We start from the raw sequence: 22,802 nt of genomic DNA, 5'->3' as shown, positions 1-22,802 counted from the left end.
GGTTTTTAAGTTTTAATAATTTAAAAATTACGCATTTTATGAGAATGACTGAAATTGTATTTGAATGTTGTAATCATTCAAAATAACAACAATGAAAACCATATTTTTAATGTAGGAAAATTGCATAATTAAGGTGATGTATCATAGGGGGTACAAAGTTGGTCATGAAAGTTCTCTCAGGTGTTATGAAGAAGAAAGGCACATTGGCAAATACTAGTGACTGATTACATTGTTTTATTGAACAAGGGGTAAAAAACCATTTGAATCCAGCACTTAAACATTTACTGGTATTCAACCATTTAAGTGAAAGATAAATATATTGTGCAGAAAATTACATTACTGGCTATGTATGAACAAATCATGCCCATGCACACAAACTTATTTACATCTGACAGCCTCTGAAAAGTAGCACCTACAGTATTATACACATTTATGCTTTGGTACTTCAGTTTCACAGTTAAATCTATGTCGAGCCATCAATGTAAACAAGTCTGCAACCAAGTTCGCACCCCCAGATCTTCAGCACATTCTGTTCTTAGTGGAAGCATTTGATCGTTTTGGCATTATTATTTTTAGCTACATTTTATTATTGTCTGCCAGCACTGCTACTGTCATTTCAATATTTGCATTTTATTGAGGGGCAATAAATAACTTTTAGTTTAGCTTTCCATTCATTTTAATGAACAGGTGTTTTAAGTTTGTTTTTGGAACAAAGTGTCAAAACACTCAATGGCACAGTAACAGAAGAAATCGTATGACTGGATGAAAAGTGAATCCCAAGATAAATTCAATGTAATATATCATATATCTAAAAAGATACTTCATATTCTGAAACTACAATGAAGAAATTCAAAGGAAATTAATGCCCGATGACAAATATTCCTTGCAAAAGATAATAAATAAAAAAAAGCCAGCTGTAGATTATCAGCATGTAGTCATATTTACATGTGTAATGTGAATCTAAAATGACTCATTCCTCATCATTACAATTAATTGTGTAAATGACCAAATGACCCACAGAACATGAAACTAACTATAGCCAATATGGCCACAGAGATCAGTTTCATTTGACTGAAACACTGATGAATGAGAAAACAACTGACTGCCAGTCAGCTATTAAAATCAGTCAGTTGTCCCATCACTACTAGAAGAATCACTACTAGAAGAATGCAACTTCTTGTTCTATTTTTGCCACTGTTGACAGCTCCAACCAAACCCAAACTTGATACATCAGATTCTCCACTTGCAATTTTCAACATCAGATTCTCCACTTGCAATTTTCAGACTTACAAAATAAAAATTTTTGTCATGTAGGAGTAATTTGTCATCCCTTCATATTACAGGTTAAAATGGATCATCAGGCAAAAAATAAAAATAAAATAATAATGAATGAATTTATCAATTTTTTGGTATATTTATTTAATCAAAACTCATATATACATATCAAAAGGAGATTTATATGAATATATGAATTTTTATGTTTGTAGCAAAATTACGTAGGCCATGCGACAATGGAAATCACTCATCTTCAACCAATCCTGCATCTGCTTCTGCCTCATCATCTTCATCAAATTCTGCATCCTCCTCTACTGTTGCCTCTTGGTACTGCTGATACTCACTGATGAGGTCATTCATATTTGATTCAGCCTCTGAAAACTCCATCTCATCCATACCTTCACCTGTGTACCAGTGGAGGAAAGCCTTCCGTTTGAACATAGTTGAAAATTGCTCTCCCACACGTTTGAAAAGTTCCTGAATGGCAGTAGAATTTCCAATAAATGTGGCAGACATTTTCAGTCCGCGAGGTGGTATATCACAAACTGCAGTTTTAACATTGTTTGGGATCCACTCAGCAAAATAGCTGCTATTCTTGTTCTGAATGTTCAACATTTGCTCATCCACCTGAAACAAATGATACGAATGAGTTACTATGCATTGCTTGTCCTAAGTACTATGAATTTGTTCTCAACAACTGGAAGAGTACTCAAAATACCATTACATCCCTCTGAATTTACTATCAACATCCCCAGAATCCAAAGAAACCAAAACACTTTGTTAACTGATTCACCAAGAGACTTAATCGCAGAAAAGTTCGTCCTTTCCAAAGGCCTCACGTTCAGCTCCAAACAAAATTTGAAATGTGTTGGATGTGTCCACAGTTTACTCTGCTTCACACAGTCCAACCTCTCTGGCCAAGGCAGATGAAGATCTAGCATGGAACATTGCCTCTTCCAGGTCATACCTCCATCGACCAATGACCGCGTTCCACCCAACCACCACCTTACCGCCAACCTGGCCATCCCTACCCTTCCTAGCCCTCTTCGTAATACCCCATATCTGTCAGCAGAGAAAACCATTACCATCCACATTCCTGAAACAGTCGTTTATTAAAACATCCTTCCTGCAAATAAATACTCCACAACTTCCACTTTCTACGCTAATCTCTAGGCTCGTACCAGAATCTACCCCACCTAATTCATCTCCCTCCTCACTTCAGCCACCACCATAATACATAACCTTCTTTTAACCAGCAAAGCTGCCCCGTTGTACTTTGTTAATGTGTGCCTTAGAAAGAACCGCTGCCCTCATTAACCAATACCTCCACAAAACCATTTCCTGCAACTTAACTTCCTATATCTTGGATGTGAGCCACTTTCTTCATCACCCCTCTACCATCCACACCCCATATACACATGATTCCTTACTTGTTGACGCCATGCAATGTGGCAGACCAAGAGACACTATATTGAAGTGACTGATACCACATATAGTAAATCACCTGATCCATTCTCTTTTGTTTAGATATATACAATTCATGTTATTCGTTAATTCATTTATGTTAACTACTTGTTGAAATATCATCTTTAATTGCAAATATATCTTGTTAGGTATGCAAGAACTAGTTCACAGCTATGTAAACGCTACTGTATTTGCTAAATCATGCCTAACTTGTGATGGAGCCATACTTACCACTCAAAAGTAAATAATGCTGTAACATAAATGTTAGTAAAGCTAAAATTCCAGTAATTATTTCATCAATTAAGAAGTAATATGTGAGTATTGTTAAAGTCATTAATATTTTAAGTTTCAAATGTAAATATCATGTTTCCTATTATTATGAGAAATCAGTTTTGTCTCCCACTGTACTCCACATATGTACACCCACTCCCTGTTCTGTTATTACCCCCTTCCTTTCTAATCCAACACCTATCTACATCTACATCTACATCCATACTCTACAAGCCACCTGACGGTGTGTGGTGGAGGGTACCTTGAGTACCTCTATCGACTCTCCCTTCTATTCCAGTCTCGTATTGTTCATGGAAAGAAAGATTGTTGGTATGGCTCTGTGTGGGCTCCAATCTCTCTGACTTCATCCTCATGGGTCTCTTCGCAAGATATACTGCTTGACTCCTCGGTGAAGGTATGTTCTCGAAACTTCAACAAAAGCACGTACCAAGCTACTGAGCTTATCTCCTGCAGAGGCTTCCACTGGAGTTTATCTGTCATCTCCGTAACGCTTTTATGATTACTAAATGACCCTGTAACGAAGTGCGCTGCTCTCTGTTGGATCTCCTCTATCTCTTCTATCAACCCTATCTGGTACGGATACCACACTGGTGAGCAATATTCAAGCAGTGGGTGAACAAGTGTACTGTAACCTACTTCCTTTGTTTTCGGATTGCATTTCCTTAGGATTCTTCCAATAAATCTCAGTCTGGTATCTGCTTTACCAATGATCAACTTTATATGATCATTCCATTTTAAATCACTCCTAATGCCTACTCCCGGATAATTTATGGAATTAACTGCTTCCAGTTGCTGACCTGCTATATTGTAGCTAAATGATAAGGGATCTTTCTTTCTATGTATTCGCAGCACATTGCACTTGTCTACATTGAGATTAAAATGCCATTCCCTGCACGATGCGTCAATTCGCTGCAGATACTGCTGCATTTCAGTAAAATTTTCCATTGTTACAACATCTCGATATACCACAGCATCAATCCGCAAAAAGCCTCAGCGAACTTCCGATGATATCCACAAGGTTATTTTTGTATATTGTGAATAGCAACAGTCCTACGACACTCCCCTGCAGCACACTTGAAATCACTCTTACTTCGGAAGACTCTTCTCCATTGAGAATCACATGCTGCATTCTGTTATCTAGGAACTCTTCAATCCAATCACACAATTGGTCTGATAGTCCATATGTTCTTGCTTTGTTTATTAAATGACTGTGGGGAACTGTATCGAACGCCTTGCGGAAGTCAAGAAACACGGCATCTACCTGGGAACCTGTGTCTATGGCCCTCTGAGTCTCGTGGACGAATAGCGCAAGCTGGGTTTCACACGACCGTCTTTTTCGAAACCCATGCTGATTCCTACAGAGTAGATTTCTAGTCTCCAGAAAAGTCATTATACTCGAACATAATAAGTGTTCCAAAATTCTACAACAGATCGACGTTAGAGATATAGGTCTATAGTTCTGCACATCTGTTCGATGGCCCTTCTTGAAAATGGGGATGACCTGTGCCCTTTTCCAATCCTTTGGAGTGCTACGCTCTTATAGAGATCTACAGTACACCGCTGCAAGAAGGGGGGCAAGTTCCTTCGTGTACTCTGTGTAAAATAGAACTGGTATCCCATCAGGTCCAGCGGCCTTTCCTCTTTTGAGTGATTTTAATTGTTTCTCTATCCCTCTGTTGTCTATTTCGATATCTACCATTTTGTCATCTGTGCGAATATCTAGAGAAGGAACTACAGTGCAGCAGTCTTCCTCTGTGAAACAGCTTTGGAAAAAGATGTTTAGTATTTTGGCCTTTAGTCTGTCATCCTCTGTTTCAGTACCATTTTGGTCACAGAGTGTCTGGACATTTTGTTTTGATCCACCAACTGCTTTGACATAAGACCAAAATTTCTTAGGATTTTCTGCCTGTAGTTCCTTAGTTTGAAATGTAATAACAATACTGCCATGTGTAATGTCCCCACAGAAAATACCCTCTACCACGCACCAGTTAATCATTGCCAATCAAACCATCCACATTCATTCACTTTGGAAAAGTATCTGATCTGATTTTCTAGTAATATATGCGCCGACAGCTCGTCGACGCCAAAGTATTTTCTAGTACGTTTATTCTTTGGAATAACAGAGATACATGTATGTATTCTCCATGGTTGTTAGACTGGTAACTAGGACAGCTTCGGAAGTATCTGTTGAAAGATTGACGGGTTTCTAAAAGAGACATATTTGCTTTTCTTCTCGCTAAAGCGAGCTATTAACATTTGTGCCACTAGCGGGTTGTTTGAAGAGAAAGAAACTGTAACGGAAAATAATTAAGACTTGGAACCAACAGAGATCTGGACATGTAATGGAGATGGATTGAATATACAATTTCCTTCATAAATAAGGTTTGTGACCCCTTTTATTCTGGAGTGAATGAACGAATGAGTTCTTTGTCTGAATCATTGATAATCGCGTTGGCCCTGTAATTAGTGGGGAAGTTTCAGCTGTGTCGAAGAGAGCCTGCAATCACCGAGTCTTTGTTAAATCGTCCAAAAAGGCTTCATACACATTTGGAATTCGAAATCTTTCATAAAAGGAACGAATTGTTCAAACGATTGATTTTCCCAACTGAATGCAGCGCTTAACAGTAATAATTAAATGTAAAGATCTCTTACAGCAAGCCAGCCGCTGAATACTAAGAAGAAGGGCTCCACCAGAGATTCTATTGGGCTGATTTCACGTAATAAAATATTATATTTAAAACTGTACATAGATAAAGGAGAGAGAGAGAGAGAGCGAATGAAATTAGAGAAAATACTAATAATCCTCCATTAGTCTAATTTTTCGCCTGTCTTATCACGGATCAGCCTAAAGACAAAACGGGAGGCCCTTACTTTACTGTATAGATTTATGTGTGAAAATGAAGGGATCTTAAAGGCAACAGATACACGTCTATACAGACAAGACACTACACAAAGTTAGCGGCAAGCTGCATGCATTCAATCATTCAGCATCTATTCTCCTTACATGATAGATTATAATGGCCAATCCGTGACAGGACACGTTTTTGGACGTTGCTAAAATAATTTTGTTCTCTGTTTCATGTGAACTACGACGAGCTAACTTAACTGACGCTTGGAAAAGAGAGGAAATACTCGCAGTCAAATTAAGTGGATCTACAAATAAGAACACAAGACAACACGCTGGGCGCAGAGAAAAGGCCAGATCTATAATTTTATTATTAAAGCTTGCTAGTATAGATGAAGTATACGCTTTTCTATTTAGTATTATTGGATATTTGAACATTGATTAATTGTGTTCATGCTAGATGTAGTGTGATTGACCTGCCCCAGTTGCATTTATCGGTATAAGTGCAGTAAGAAAGTAGCCACAGAAGTACTATTGTGTGAACGGAGCTACATATAGTGACAGCAGAAGGGAGATATATATATATTGACAGTAGAACATTTATATGGTTTTAACTAGGCCAATGTTTAGGATGAGTCAAGCAGAGCATAGCAGCATGCAACAGCCTTCAGCTGTTAGCACTGATAATAATGATGCAGTAAGAAGTGTTGGAGAACCGATCGCTACAGATAGCGCAATAGAACGCCCTGTAGACACGGCTGGAGATGTAACAGCAAGTACGCAACATGGATTAGATCCATTGGTAATTATCATGTGACAGATGCAGATGATAACCGAGAGCATGAATACTCTGAAAACCGAGATAATGCGAAATTAGCCTCAGTTACGGAAGGGCAGGAAAATCTGAAAACCGACATGAATGCGAAATTAGCCTCAGTTACTGAAGGGCAGGAAAATCTGAAAACCGACATTAACGCGAAATTAGCCTCAGTTACTGAAGGGCAGGAAAATTTGAAAACCGACATTAACGCGAAGTTAGCCTCAGGGCAAAATGATTTGAACGCGAAATTAGCCTCAGTTACGGAAGGGCAGGAAAATCTGAAGACTGAGATTAAGCAGCAGTTACAAGACAGTTTTTCCGAATTAGAGCAGCGGATAGAGGCGAAGACCAAGGAACTCAAAGATCAGGCTGAAGAGACGGAACGAAAATTAACTACACAAATAGAATTGGTGAAAGCTCAATGTGAGGAATCTACTCACCGCGTACATGTAGAAATGAAGGAGTATGTGGCTATTAAGATAGATACTGTACGGGAACAGGTGGAAATGGTTCCGCAATTAGTACAAAAGCAAGACGCCATGTCATGTGCAATTGCGCAACTTCCTGAATTGGCACGTACGCAGACTAACCTAAAGGAAAGTATTGAACATCTGACAGAGCGTCAAGACGTTATAGACCACCAAATTAACGTATTAACGGGTAAATTATCCGAAATCACATTAGAAAACAAAAGGCTAATGTGTGAAAACGTTGAGCAAAATGTTAAGGCAGCATTCCAGAGTTTATCTGGCAAACAGGAAGAGAATTTGTTTGCGAAAGGACTTGAGGAGGTGCGACAGCAGTTAGGTGCTGATTTCGAGCAGTGGAAACAAACGATAGAAGAGTCAATGCGCGCTTCACAACAAAGCTCAAAACAAATGAATACAGGCCAGCAGCAGAAGTTGGCAGCGACTATAGAGCCAGTTACTGCACATTCGCACACGATACCGACATGTGTAAGTAATTCAAACATTAAATTGCCACGAGCTAGTTGTTCGCGTGAATTATTATCTAACGGAGATTACGAAAGCCTTTGCCATGCTGAAGAAAGAATGATAAAGCATCGGCAATTCCAGATTTTTAACCCTGACAAAAGGGGGTCCATCCAATTGTTTTTATTCGAAGTTTCAGAGGAGTGCTACCCAGAAATTGGTCGGAGTGGCAGAAGATCAGTTTTGTGACAGGATATATACAAGGTTCGGGGGCAATCTGGGCCTCGGACATGACTTCTGTTTGCTCGACATATGACGATTTTGAGAAGGCGTTTTTAGCAAAGTTCTGGTCAGAAGGGGTACAGGAACACCTAAGGCAGGAGGTGCTCTACCCAGAGCCTTTCTCCTTTTCAAAAGGAAGCCTTAGGAAGTATTTCGAAAAATATATAAATAAAACAAGATACTGGGACAGACCTATGCCCTTGCCAGACATAATAAACATACTTAAGGCAAGACTACCAACTAGCATCCGGAATCAATTGATTTACGGCAACGATAAAGACTTGGAGTCGTTCCTCACGACATTAGACCATATAGATATTATCGAAGAGAACAACCAGAAAGCCCGTAATAACAGATTCCAATATAGGGAGATAGAACCTCTGCCAAACAGTAGGCAAGGGAATGAACAGAGATCGTTAAATAATGGAGAAACCCCTCAAAATCTCAATAGTAATCCCGGCAATAGTCTTGCGAGGGGCTATCCAAGGAACAACAGGAATGGGAAAAGATACAATCCCGTGTGGGGGAACGAAAGGAATTTCAGACCCAAAGCCTGGAATAATAACAATAATAGAAAGTGGAATCAACCGGGGGGAATGAATTCAAATAACCAACATCAGTGGGGACGGACATCTACGAATCAACCGGTAATTACCGAAGTGACGGATGATGTCAACCAGCAAACAAATCAAAATCCAACAAACTTGTAAGGACCCACTCGTGCCCCGGAGGAGCGGTCAACAATTGGTTGAGGGGCAACAGGATATGTGTACCCATGCTAACGTATAATGATGGACAATTACTGGCAGATGAACTGACCGAGGACTTAGAACCACAAGATGAGGATAAGGAACAGGTGGCAGTAGCCGAAGTGCAAGTCATTTTGGAGACCATACCTATAGTGGTGGTTTTAGATACAGCTGCAACCACAAATGTTATTTCGGAGGCTCTATTCAACAAGATCAGAAATATAAGACGAGTACCAATTTTTCCAGTTCAAAATTGCAGAATAATAGGCACCGTTGGGGCTCGATCGGCTAATGTAAAGGTGCAGTCACTACTTAATGTAGAAGTTGGAAATGTAGCAATAATAAGCACATTCCTTGTTGTGAAAAATTTGGTGGTAGATTGCATTATCGGAGTCGACAGCCTACGTCAATACGGATGCAGAATAGATTTTAAAACAGGAAAAATTTGGTTGAATGTTAATAAACAAGAAATTGAGTTGGAGTTGTTGAAAAAAGAAAGCCTTACGACAAAATATAATAGTGGGATCAGTGTGCAAGTAATCAGGACGGCACAAAATTCAAAAGAGCATGTAATTAATGAGTTCCAAGTCAAAGAAGATTTCGGTCAATTAGTGTGTGAAAAGTTAAGTGAATCCGACTGCATTATAGAAGATCAGAGGAAGCAGCTCAATGAATTATTATTAACGTATGAAAACGTGTTCGATGAAAGGCCAGGAGTTATTAAGGGATACATATGCCATCTCTACGTTAAGCCGCACGAAACATATTGTAGAACTTTCTATCCTGTTCCATGGAGGTTAAAGGCTCAAGTTCAAAAAGAAATAGATCGCATGTTGAAATGGGGTTTGATCGAACCCTCTACAAGTCCATACTGCTCCCCATTGTTGGTCGTGCCAAAAGCAAATGGGACTGTTAGACTGGTACTCGACGCCAGAGAAATAAATAAAATCATAATTCCAGTGAGAACACATCCGGAAAACATAGACGAACTTATACAATGGTTCCAGGATGTCCAATATTTGACGAGCATTGATTTGCGGAGCTCTTATTGGCAAGTCAAGCTGGATGAATCATCAAGGAAATATACGGCTTTCATTTATTCTGGAAGAAGTTACCAATTTACTGTAGTTCCTTTCGGACTCAACATTAGTGCTGGAATCTTTATAGCAGCTCTAGATTATGCACTAGGCCCAGAACTCAGAAGCAGGATAACAGTGTTTGTTGATGATTTGCTTATTGCATCGAAGACTTGGGAGGAGCATATTACCTTACTGAGCCAGGTGTTGGACGTGTTCAAAACCATGGGAATAACTGCTAACCTACAGAAATCCCATTTTGCAGTAAACAGAATCAAGTTCCTGGGGCATATAATTGACGCAAAGGGAATTTTACCAACCAAGGAGAAGCTAATTGCGATTAGTAAGTTTCCAACACCCAGAAATAGGAGGCAATTAAAAGGGTTTATGGGTCTTGCCTCATTTTTTAGAAGATTCATAACAAATCAGGCCATGAACGCAGCAGCTCTAAGTAGTCTGCTGAAGAAGGATGTGCCCTGGCTCTGGACATTAGAGTGTCAAGAAGCATTCGAAGAGATAAAGAAGCAATTAGTAAATGCACCGCTTTTGTACCATCCGGACATGCAAGAAGAATTTTACTTGTCAACAGATTCGTCGAATGTGGGTATTGGAGCGTGCCTTTTCCAAGTACGCAAGATAAATGGACAACTTACCTTCTGTCCTATTGCGTTTGCTAGTCGTGTTTTGTCCAACTGTGAACGAACTTACACGACGACAGAATTAGAGGCTCTTGCGGTCGTCTGGGGATTTAAAAAATTTCATTATTATCTATATGGGTCAAAGACTATCGTATATTGCGATCATCAATCATTAACGTTTTTACAAACGTGTAAACTGTTACACCCCAGACTGGCTAGATGGACTCTCGCTCTGCAACAATACCAATTTAAGATTGTACATGTCTCAGGACAGCAAAACATTATTGCTGACGCTCTATCAAGGTCACCGCAGGGTTTGACCAAAGAGATTGAAGTAAATAATAACTCAGAATTCCCTGTATTGCTGCTGCAGGAAAATCCATTTAAGACGTACTATGTCAATTTGTGTGCGCATATGGCACAGTTACAGAAAAGAGATGCTCAATGGGGAAGTGTCATTCAAAGGTTACAACAGCAACCTTCGGATCAGATGGCAAATTATTACAAGCTGGTAAATGGCGTATTATTTTTCCGCTGTGGAAGTCCAAACAAAGTCCGTTGGTGTGTTTGTATACCTGGGGCACAAATAGAGAAACTCGTATGGTTCACCCATTTAACCTGGGGACATTTCGGTGCGACAAAATGTGCAGACAAGATAAGTGGGTACTGTTATTTTCCCAACATAAAGCGCAGAGTGCATGAGGTCTTGAAGAAATGCATAATCTGTCAAAAAACAAAGCCGGATTCAAAAGGGAGTAAGCACCCATTATGCTCTATATTAGTCCAAGAACCAAAAGAATTAATTTCGTGCGATCTGTGTGGACCGTTACCTACTTCAAGAGGTGGTGTTAGATATGTGTTGGCATTTCTTGATGTGTGTACGAAATACATAAAGCTATACCCGATAAAGGCGGCTACAGCCAAAGTAATTGTATTAAGATTGACAAGTGATTATCTTCCACATGTTGGTACACCTAAAGCGATCATAACAGACAATGCTAAGATATTCACGGGACTCCGATGGAAACAGGCTTTGTCTCAAGTTGGTGTGAAACACATACTAACATCATTTTACCACCCACAAGGCAATTTGGTTGAAAGAATTTTTAGAGAGTTCAATCAATTTATGAGGACGTATTGCCATAATAAGCAGACTGCGTGGGCAAATTATGTGGAAGAGTTTGAGCAGATATACAACAACATGCCCCACTCCTCCACTGGATATACACCTCATGAATTGATGTTCGAAGCAAAAGGACTGAACATATGCCCAAAACTCAGGAAACTGAGATGCCTTGGGAAGAAAAAATAAGACAAGCCATCATAAATATGACGAAAAAGGCTGATCAGAGAAAACAACAATATGACAAATTAATCAAGAAGGTACAGACATACCATGTCGGAGAGAGGGTACTAGTCAAAAGACATACCAAATCATCCTTAATAAAGAAGAGTATAAAGTAATGGGAGTTATTATATACTGGCCCATACATTATTCTACAAATTCCGAATCCTGGGGCTTATCTGTTAGCATACCTGGGATCGAACAAAATTAAAGGGTTATTTTCCCATAACGACTTGAAAAAATTTAGTGAAGATTAGAAGATAGGGAGGAATGGTGTTGCGAGTGACAGAGATGAACGCTCGTAAAAACATAACAATAAACTGTGTGTGTGTTTGGGTAAACATGGAACTTTAGCATTGCTAATGTCATCAAGATTTATAAAGGATCTGACTGACCTTCAAGAAGAATGAAATGTTTCCCGTAAATGACGCTGCATAATCAAAAGAGGTTCCTAGTGAATGTTCATAGATAATTTCAAGTGCACGCTTAGATGTGTAAACGTGTGAAGGGATGCGTTTAGGCAGTGAATCATGACTGACGGTTAACGCCGCAAAGATAATTTCCCGCGCAAAACAGTTGAGTTAGAATCGATATAGACGACACAGATATGCGTTGTAAGGGACTCGCATCAAATGCGAGGGTAAACTGATTGATGTTGAACTTTTAAGAGTTCTTAATTTATTGTTGAATGTTAAAAGAAAGTAATATTCATAGAATTAGTAGTTATTTAATGGGTCTTGTTCGTTTTGGAATTTTGTTTGAAAAATCCATTTCCATATATGTGCATGTATGAACGCCGGATGAATCAGAGAATAAATGAAAGAAGTGAATCCGCATTCCTCAATGCTAATAACTTTTACATTACAGCAATCAAGCGGAGAAATATATGTATTTAGGATAAAAATTTTTTGAGTATAGATAAATTATATGACTTTTCAAGGAAATGATGGATTATGTCTTTGTATAAAATGAACCACACTTTCCATTATTCGATGATTTGAATCCAAAATCTACTGTAAGTTGCATGAATCCTTTAAATTACGAAGAATAAATCATTGACAGAAATGTGTCAGAATTTTTGGACTTATAAGCACAAGTGGGGATGCAAAGTCCAAAAGAATATTCAAACTAGAGTAAATATGATGATGTTTTTGGCAACAGCATTAGTCAATGGCTAAATGGAAAACTTACGTCAATGGCTAAATCCCTTGCAGTACATCGTAAGAAAAAGGATGCATGAAGCCATAAGGATTTTGTTTTCAAAAAGGAGAATCTTGGACGGTGCAACCTAACCAGTTCTTTTACAGGAAGAGTTTCCCTTTCGGTCATTGCTAATTCTTTTGGAATGAATGTTGCATGTGAATTCGGGTATCCCTGTCCCTTCTACTCTTCCCATTGTGGGCCGCGTAGAAGACCGACTACAAATGTGGAAGTCGGGAACATGCAAGATCCGGGGGAGTTTCACCACCGCAACTGGGACATGCAAGATCCGGGGGAGTTTCAGCGCCGCAAGATATTGTCCTAGGAACAAGATTGTAAAACGAAAACTCACGTTATTTATTGTAAAATGTTTTTTTTGCTAGAGGCACAAATCACTCTTCTTCAAATCGTTATATAAATCGATCCCTATCTTTCCTTTAGAGATCAATTTCAAAATTATTTTTTTTCCTTCTGTAGGCTTTCCTATCTTCTATGTACCGTAGGCTGGGGGTCTAGGCTTAAGAGGTTTTCCAAGGTTTCCCTGCTTAAGAAAGTTCCCGAATGGGTAGACCCTGATAACAGTTTCATGAAAGATCATCTTCCTTGGTTGTGCACAGCAGACATAACACCTTGATGCACGTAAAAGCAATACAGCCGCGGTACCTGTCTCTTCATGTCTTCTGTTTTCAATATTTCTTTTCTTCGTCTGTCTTAAACAAAGTTTTTTTTTCAGTCGGAGGACTGACAATCATCACTTCCAGGTTATCCACACTAATAGATAGCTCGCGAAGTGTGTTCGGTAAATCAAAATTAAGCTCACAAACTTCGCTCGCTGCGAGGGGCATTGTAATGTCCCCACAGAAAATACCCTCTACCACGCACCAGTTAATCATTGCCAATCAAACCATCCACATTCATTCACTTTGGAAAAGTATCTGATCTGATTTTCTAGTAATATATGCGCCGACAGCTCGTCGACGCCAAAGTATTTTCTAGTACGTTTATTCTTTGGAATAACAGAGATACATGTATGTATTCTCCATGGTTGTTAGACTGGTAACTAGGACAGCTTCGGAAGTATCTGTTGAAGGATTGACGGGTTGCTAAAAGAGACATATTTGCTTTTCTTCTCGCTAAAGCAAGCTATTAACATTTGTGCCACTAGCGGGTTGTTTGAAGAGAAAGAAACTGTAACGGAAAATAATTAAGACTTGGAACCAACAGAGATCTGGACATGTAATGGAGATGGATTGAATATACAATTTCCTTCATAAATAAGGTTTGTGACCCCTTTTATTCTGGAGTGAATGAACGAATGAGTTCTTTGTCTGAATCATTGATAATCGCATTGGCCCTGTAATTAGTGGGGAAGTTTCAGCTGTGTCGAAGAGAGCCTGCAATCACCGAGTCTTTGTTAAATTGTCCAAAAAGGCTTCGTACACATCTGGAATTCGAAATCTTTCATAAAAGGAACGAATTGTTCAAACGATTGATTTTCCCAACTGAATGCAGCGTTTAACAGTAATAATTAAATGTAAAGATCTCTTACAGCAAGCCAGCCACTGAATACTAAGAAGAAGGGCTCCACCAGAGATTCTATTGGGCTGATTTCACGTAATAAAATATTATATTTAAAACTGTACATAGATAAAGGAGAGAGAGAGAGAGAGCGAATGAAATTAGAGAAAATACTAATAATCCTCCATTAGTCTAATTTTTCGCCTGTCTTATCACGGATCAGCCTAAAGACAAAACGGGAGGCCCTTACTTTACTGTATAGATTTATGTGTGAAAGTGAAGGGATCTTAAAGGCAACAGATACACATCTATACAGACAAGACACTACACAAAGTTAACGGCAAGCTGCATGCATTCAATCATTCAGCATCTATTCTCCTTACATGATATATTATACATGGTCTGGAAATTAACTGTTGTATATAAGGTAACAATGTAACCACTTTTGACTGTCAAAATTTATTTTGTTAATGAATATTATTGTGCTCATAGTTTAACAGTTTTATATGACAGGACAGGCACAGTATTTCTCTAACTAAAAAGGAAAATTTAGTCTTCACCAATGAAAGGAAAAGTAAGCAGAAAATCATCAATAAACCTTGAAATTTGGTGCATTTTTGGTGCAGATTTCAAACTTGTGGTTATTCATTGTCTGAAGAATATATCTAACAGAGAAGCTGTCAAAAAGTATGGTTTGGATTAATTTGATGTGTAATGATGGACAGCATTAGAGAACAAGCTGCAAACTGCTGTCGATCAAGTAAATCCTACAGAAGGACAAAAGCTGGGAAATGACCTGAATTTGAAGATAAGGTTCTATCCTTCATACATGATAAAAGAAAGATGAAATAGCTATCTCTTGATAAATAATCCAGTTAAAGTCCTTGAAAATTGTGGAAACCTTAAACATCCCAGAAAAAGGATTCCATGGGAGTATTGTTAGTTTTATGTTCCATGGATAATTTGACTAATCATAAAGATGTGCAACAAGTTGTTTTACATTCATATTATACAATCATATGTAAAGGTGGCTCATTTACAAGTTGATAAACTGGTGTTGCAGATTAACACATAGAAGTAAACTCTCGATCCAATTAAATACTTCACTAACATAGAGACTGTCAAAAGGCTTTACCAAAAAACTGATCAACTTCCAGGGGCACATAATCTAAATGTGGAAGCATTCTTATCATCTTTACCAGTCAGGAAACACTGAAAAGACATTACCATTAATCCTCATACTATGATCAGCTGTTGTCCCACTCTCCATCTGAAATTAAAGATAGATATACAAAAGTTGCCCAGAGTTAGTGATTCACTGCCAGGAAACTGGCTGGATGATAAGAGTTAATGATGGGCTAGCTAGTTACTGTTTGGAATCACAGACCTAGTGAACTGCTCACTAAGAGAGTTATGCAAGTGTTGTATGCATTTAAAATTCACCACAAACTGAAGTAAAGAATACAGTTACTGTATTAAAGACAGACGTAGGCTTTATAATTGTAGATATGACTTCAAAACTGCAGGTATTTAAAGTCGTCGTAAGCAAACCGTTTAAAACTTCTCCAGAAATGTTATTCCAACTGGCTTTTAGGAGATCATGCTGCCACTCCATCTGACACAAAAAGCCAGGAGTCAGCCTTGTATGTGAGTGAATTCTCTCTCTGTGGTGCACATCAACAGATTCAGTCATCAAAGAGTTCAACAAGTGATGCATGTCCAACTGCTTGGTTGGTAATGAGGCTGACATACTTTGGGAAAAGAATGATAAAAATACTGGCAGTGATGAAATAAATACAAATAACATTAATAGTGACATCAACAAAGACTGATTAGAAGTGTGATTTATCTACATAATAACATTAAAAAATTTGATTCTGAGTATTCATATTGTGAACAGTTAATAAATGGGTAATTTGGAAAATTTTCCTCCATTGCGTTTCTCATTTTACTTCCTTCAAGTGCAGCTTATATTCGAATGCAGCTTACTTTGTTGGTTCCAAGGGGGGACATTGTCTGAAAGCTTAGCAGTAATTTCAGTCCATAATGGAGAATGTGTCAAATGTAGATCAGCAAGAAAATTCTGGATTGCTGTAGTTCATCAGTGAAAGTGGCATGGTAAAACAAACTTGAGCCTATTTAGATCTGTCTGAATTTGGAAAAATTGAGGCACTGAACCATGCGGTGAGCCATTACCTTCACTCCTTCCATGATTTATTACCCACTTGTTTGAGTAATGAGATAATTATACAATACAAAATACATAGATAAAAGCTAAACAAAAATCTGAATTCATTCATTCTTCTTCCATAAATTAAGCATGTTTTTTCAAAGATTAACATTTCATTTTCTTGTTCTGGAATACTGCATAACACCTTAAGGACATTTTTGCAAATGCTAGGAAGACTTAAGTAAATGTACATTTTCTATTGACCGAGATCATCACACAAAAAATTATCAAAACTGTTAATACAGAATGATGAATAATCCAAGCCAAAATAACAAAAAATCCAGGATTGAATAACAATGATATACAAAGGTCTGATCCATAGTACCCAGAGATACTGGCCATGTGTGTGTGAGTTGTTGTGTGAATGTATATGAGTTTTCTACTTCTGAAGGATAGTTTTGAAAGTAGAAATATTCCTAGTATTCTATTTCATTGTACCTGTCTGCAACTCAACACCTTCTCTATGTGGTGAGGAGCAATCTATCCTTAGCTATCGTTGTTTTCCAAGTCAGTGACATTTATCCAGTGTCTTTAGTTGGTAATTCGTAGAAGTACAGGATTAGCTTAAATGATTCATTTGGTTTCAAAGTTCTGTTTGTCTACAAGTATACAATGAGCAAAGATGGGTGATACATGAAAAGATATATACAGTTGCCAAGTTTCTGATGCATACTACTAATGTTCACTGTGTGTGTGCCCTTGTTCGTTTGGTGCACATCCAGATGGTTATCCAGCTCTACCAATACATTCACTAGAATGTTTTCATCAATGTGCAGGGAGACAGGTGGGTGCATGTGAGTAAGTTTGTGTGAACACCTGTTGGGAGACGGCTATTATCCATCAATGTCTGTCACAGTAGCAGTGATGCATTCCTGCAGTTCTCACAGTGAGCATTGGTAGCGGGGTATTACATAAATTTTGTCCTTAAAGTAAACACATGTGAAGAAATCACATCGCATGTGGTATGGCAACATTCCTGCTGTTTTCTGTGGAATGCTCAACTCACAGCTTGCACAAACAGTCCATTTTTGTGAACTGCACACAAAGCTCTTTCTCACACACTCCACAGTTTTCTCAGACACACATGGGTGCCCTGTGCTTTTACCTTTACGTGGACAGCCAGTATCACAAAACTGGCAAAACCCTCCTGCATTGCCGCCATCCTGTACAAGGCTGTCACAGGCTTGGCATCTAGTGTACTGAGCCATGAGTCAAGCTTTTTAAACTTAGTGAATGTCTCTATCTCTACGTGTATCACCTGTCTTTGTATGTTGTACACTGTCAATACACAGTGCTTTGTACCAAATGAATCATTTAAGCTAAATCTGTATATGATAGTACAACTATACAGATTTTGTAATGGGGAGTGTAAGTGTCAAAAGTGGGCTCAGAGAGAAAATTCTGATGTGTGTTTATCAGTGAAAGTGACAATCTACAAAAACTTAGCTTATTCATTTTAAATCCATCTATAGTTGTCTGCAAAGGGGGGATGGGGGGCAAGAGGGGCACTTGCAACCACCCACCCCAGTGAAATCTGGTGTACAAAGTTTTTATTATGTTAACAGAATATTCCGTTGGTTCTTGGTAGAACAACATTATAATAAATGAAAAGCACCAGTTTGCTTTTGTTCTACAATATTACTTTTATTGTGTAACTGGTTTTCGGCTTACAAGACCATCTTCAGACATTTACTGAGCATTGTTACCAAAGAAGTTAAAATATTTGCAAACAACATTGGAAGAGAAGTAATGCGTTTAGACGGAAGCAGAAACATATAGTAAGTAGTATCTTTGACAGTGTGGTGGTAATGCAATGAAGAAGAAAAAAATTGAAGTAAATAAATACACTACTGGCCATTAAGATTGCTACCAAGAAGAAATGCAGATGATAAAACAGGTATTCATTGGACAAATATATTATACTAGAACTGATATGTGATTACATTTTCATGTAGTTTGGGTGAATAGATCCTGAGAAACCAGTACCCAGAACAACCACCTCTGGCCATAATAATGGCCTTTATACGCCTGGGCATTGAGTCAAACAGAGCTTGGATGGCGTGTACAGGTACAGCTGCCCATGCAGCTTCAACACAGTACCACAGTTCATCAAGAGTAGTGCCTGGTGTATTGTGATGAGCCAGTTGCTCGGCCACCATTGACCAGACGTTTTCAATTGGTGAGAATTCTGGAGAATGTGCTGGCCAGGGCAGCAGTTGAACATTTTCTGTATCCAGAAAGGCCCGTACAGGACCTGCAACATGCGGTCGTGCATTATCCTGCTGAAATGTAGGGTTTCGCAGGGATCGAATGAAGGGTAGAGCCACGGGTCATAACACATCTGAAATGTAAAGTCCACTGTTCAAAGTGCCGTCAGGTCGAACAAGAGGTGACCGAGACATGTAACCAATGGCACCCCATACCATCACACTGGGTGATACGCCAGTATGGCAATGACGAACACACGCTTCCACGCTTCCAATGTGCGTTCACCGCGATGTCGCCTAACACGGATGCGACCATCATGATGCTGTAAACGGAACCTGGATTCCTCCAAAAAAATGATATTTTGCCATTCGTGCACCCAGGTTCGTCGTTGAGTACACCATTGCACGCACTCCTGTCTGTGATGCAGTGTCAAGGGTAACCACAGCCATGGTCTCCGAGCTGATATCCATGCTGCTGCAAACGTCGTCGAACTGTTCGTGCAGATGGTTGTTGTCTTGCAAACGTCCCCATCTGTTGACTCAGGGATCGAGACGTGGCTGCACGATCTGTTACAGCCATGCAGATAAGATACCCGTCATCTCGACTGCTAGTGATACAAGGCTTTTGGGGGTCCAGTACGGCGTTCCGTATTACCGTCCACAACCCACCGATTCCATATTCTGCTAACAGTCATTGGATTTCAACCAACGCGAGCAGCAATGTCGCGATACGATAAACTGGAATCGCGATAGGCTACAATCCGACCTTTGTCAAAGTCAGAAATGTGATGGTACGCATTCTCATCCTTACACGAGGCATCACAACAACGCCGGTCAACTGCTGTTTGTGTATGAGAAATCGATTGGAAACTTTCCTCATGTCAGCACATTGTAGGTGTCACCACTGGCACCAACCTAGTGTGAATGCTCTGAAAAGCTAATCATTTGCATATCACAGCATCTTCTTCCTGTTGGTTAAACTTCGCGTCTGTAGCACGTCATCTTTGTGGTGTAGCAATTTTTATGGCCAGTAGTGTAAAAATGGAGTAGACAGGAAAAACTTCAAAATAGGAACAGCATGCCTACATAACAATTTCTATTAGTAAACAAGACTAATAACATAAAATAAAACCAATGATTTACAAGGCTGCAGAAGGAGGTATAAAACGCTGAGAGTGATACACAAACCAATTAAAAGAAGAAACCATTATCAATGTAACTACATAATACATAAGGAACTTAAGCAATATCAGTAAGATAAGCAGAAATAGATAAATGCAGGCATTTGAGGGAACAGACAGTAAATGCAATCTTTGAGAGTGTGGTGGTACTGAACTTTAACATTAACATTATATTCTAAACTGTGGCTATATAACATTTTGCATTAAATAAAAGAACCAAGTTAAATACAAACAATATTTGATGAGACAACTACAAGAGGTGTTAAACATGGACAGTAATACAAGTACCAGTTAAAAGAAAGCCTTAACAATTGAAACTACAGTCTATATGGAATACAAAAGAACTTAATGGATACAGGAAAATCAAAATATGTAGGAACAGTCAGTGTGAGAAGTAATGAACAACAGAGATGATTACATGAAGTTTAAGAGAGGGGAGGTGTTTTTATTCATTATACCATTCTAATATACTTGTGGAAGTGATTTCCTGTGAATCCACCACACCTCTCATTCAGCCAACTGAAGGCATTTTGTGGCCTGTGCTATTATATGACATCTTGCAATGACCAACTGCTTTATATAAAATATGACAATTTTATGAATATAATAGAGGGAAACATTCCACGTGGGAAAAATTTTACCCCCTCCCTCCCCCAGATAAATTTTTGCAGATGCTTATTAATCCACCTGAAGTTGGAATGACTCAGATACTGAAAAATGTTCATAGGAAAACCATCCAATTTGAACAGTTTCTTTGACCTCTAGAAAAGCTTTATAGAGGATACCTTGAGGATGGCATCATACATGAGGAGAAGGAATATTTTTAATATTCTGATTACCTGTCTTCACAGAAGATCAGACAAATTAGGGGGGACATGGCTAATGCTACTGCTACTCTTTGGATTGGGGCACATAACACTGTCACTGGTGTCCAAAAGTTAATACATAGAACTAAATTAGAAATTAATAACTAATATTATTATCCCAAAGAATAGTTATTCCAAAGCAAGGAAATGTTGAAAACTATAAAGCTTATAAGAAAGTAAGCAGTATTATAGAAAATTTGAAAAAGATACATAAACAAAAGCCACAATAAATTCCAAAAACTTTAAATATGAGCAACAGGTTGGTTGAAAGTAGGTTGATGACAAAGCTCATTGTTTGTGCCAAACAATTTGTGTAAAAGTTCAGCAGTCAAGCAAATATTAACTACACAAATGACATAATGCAGATCACCACATAAAATGAAGAGAAAGTTCCTGGAGAACTCCCTCCAAAATGTGATGCGGTTCTGGTGTAGACATCTCAACAATCAAAAAATTGGTTGTGAACAGTGAAATCTGATTCAGTGTGTGATATCTTTAGTTTTCAGTTCTTTGTCTTATTGTGCTAAACACAGAATTCTGGGTCACTTGTTGTAAAGTGTAAGTTCAAAGTGCAATAAATGTGTGATTTTCAAACTACTCTCGAATTGTTCAGTGAAGAGTAACACCATACCGAGCAAACAAAATCATAAGACTCCGTTAGAAAGTTAATACATAAACAAGCAGAAACAAGAATTATCGTCACACACAGTGTGACAATAAAAAAGAACTTCAAGAAAACTACAATGAAAAGACAAGATAAGAAACTTGCGTGCCTCAGCGATACAGATAGCCGTACCGTAGGTACAACCACAACGGAGGGGTATCTGTTGAGAGGCCAGACAAACGTGTGGTTCCTGAAGAGGGGCAGCAGCCTTTTCAGTAGTTGCAGGGGCAACAGTCTGGATGATTGACTGATCTGGCCTTGTAACAATAACCAAAACGGCCTTGCTGTGCTGGTACTGCGAACGGCTGAAAGCAAGGGGAAACTTTGGCCGTAATTTTTCCCGAGGGCATGCAGCTTTACTGTATGATTAAATGATGATGGCGTCCTCTTGGGTAAAATATTCCGGAGGTAAAATAGTCCCCCATTCGGATCTCCGGGCGGGGACTACTCAAGAGGACGTCGTTATCAGGAGAAAGAAAACTGGCGTTCTACGGATCGGAGCGTGGATTGTCAGATCCCTTAATCGGGCAGGTAGGTTAGAAAATTTAAAAAGGGAAATGGATAGGTTAAAGTTAGATATAGTGGGAATTAGTGAAGTTCGGTGGCAGGAGGAACAAGACTTCTGGTCAGGTGACTACAGGGTTATAAACACAGTCAAATAGGGGTAATGCAGGAGTAGGTTTAATAATGAATAGGAAAATAGGAATGCGGGTAAGCTACTACAAACAGCATAGTGAACGCATTATTGTGGCCAAGATAGATACGAAGCCCACACCTACTACGGTAGTACAAGTTTATATGCCAACTAGCTCTGCAGATGACGAAGAAACTGAAGAAATGTATGATGAAATAAAAGAAATTATTCAGATAGTGAAGGGAGATGAAAATTTAATAGTGATGGGTGACTGGAATTCGAGTGTAGGAAAAGGGAGAGAAGGAAACATAGAAGGTGAATATGGATTGGGGCTAAGAAATGAAAGAGGAAGCCACCTGGTAGAATTTTGCACAGAGCACAACTTAATCATAGCTAACACTTGGTTTAAGAATCATGATAGAAGGTTGTATACATGGAAGAACCCTGGAGATACTAAAAGGTATCAGATAGATTATATAATGGTAAGACAGAGATTTAGGAACCAGGTTTTAAATTGTAAGACATTTCCAGGGGCAGATGTGGACTCTGACCACAATCTATTGGTTATGACCTGTAGATTAAAAC

The 22,802-nt window shown here is 38.8% G+C and overlaps 1 protein-coding gene across 1 annotated transcript in view; it reads right to left on the bottom strand.

The window, feature by feature from the left end:
- Positions 1–1,518: 1,518 nt before the first annotated feature.
- LOC126088401 (tubulin beta chain-like) overlaps positions 1,519–22,802 on the bottom strand; it is an 87,716-nt gene continuing 66,432 nt past the window's right edge. Inside the window, exon 7 of the mRNA XM_049906541.1 lies at positions 1,519–1,902. Coding sequence (XP_049762498.1) covers positions 1,519–1,902 — 384 coding nt within the window. The remainder of the gene's footprint in view (positions 1,903–22,802) is intronic.

Source organism: Schistocerca cancellata, chromosome 6 (genome assembly GCF_023864275.1).
Source record: "Schistocerca cancellata isolate TAMUIC-IGC-003103 chromosome 6, iqSchCanc2.1, whole genome shotgun sequence".
NCBI classification, from domain to species: domain Eukaryota; kingdom Metazoa; phylum Arthropoda; class Insecta; order Orthoptera; family Acrididae; genus Schistocerca; species Schistocerca cancellata.
This window is presented reverse-complemented; position numbering and strand designations above follow the sequence as displayed.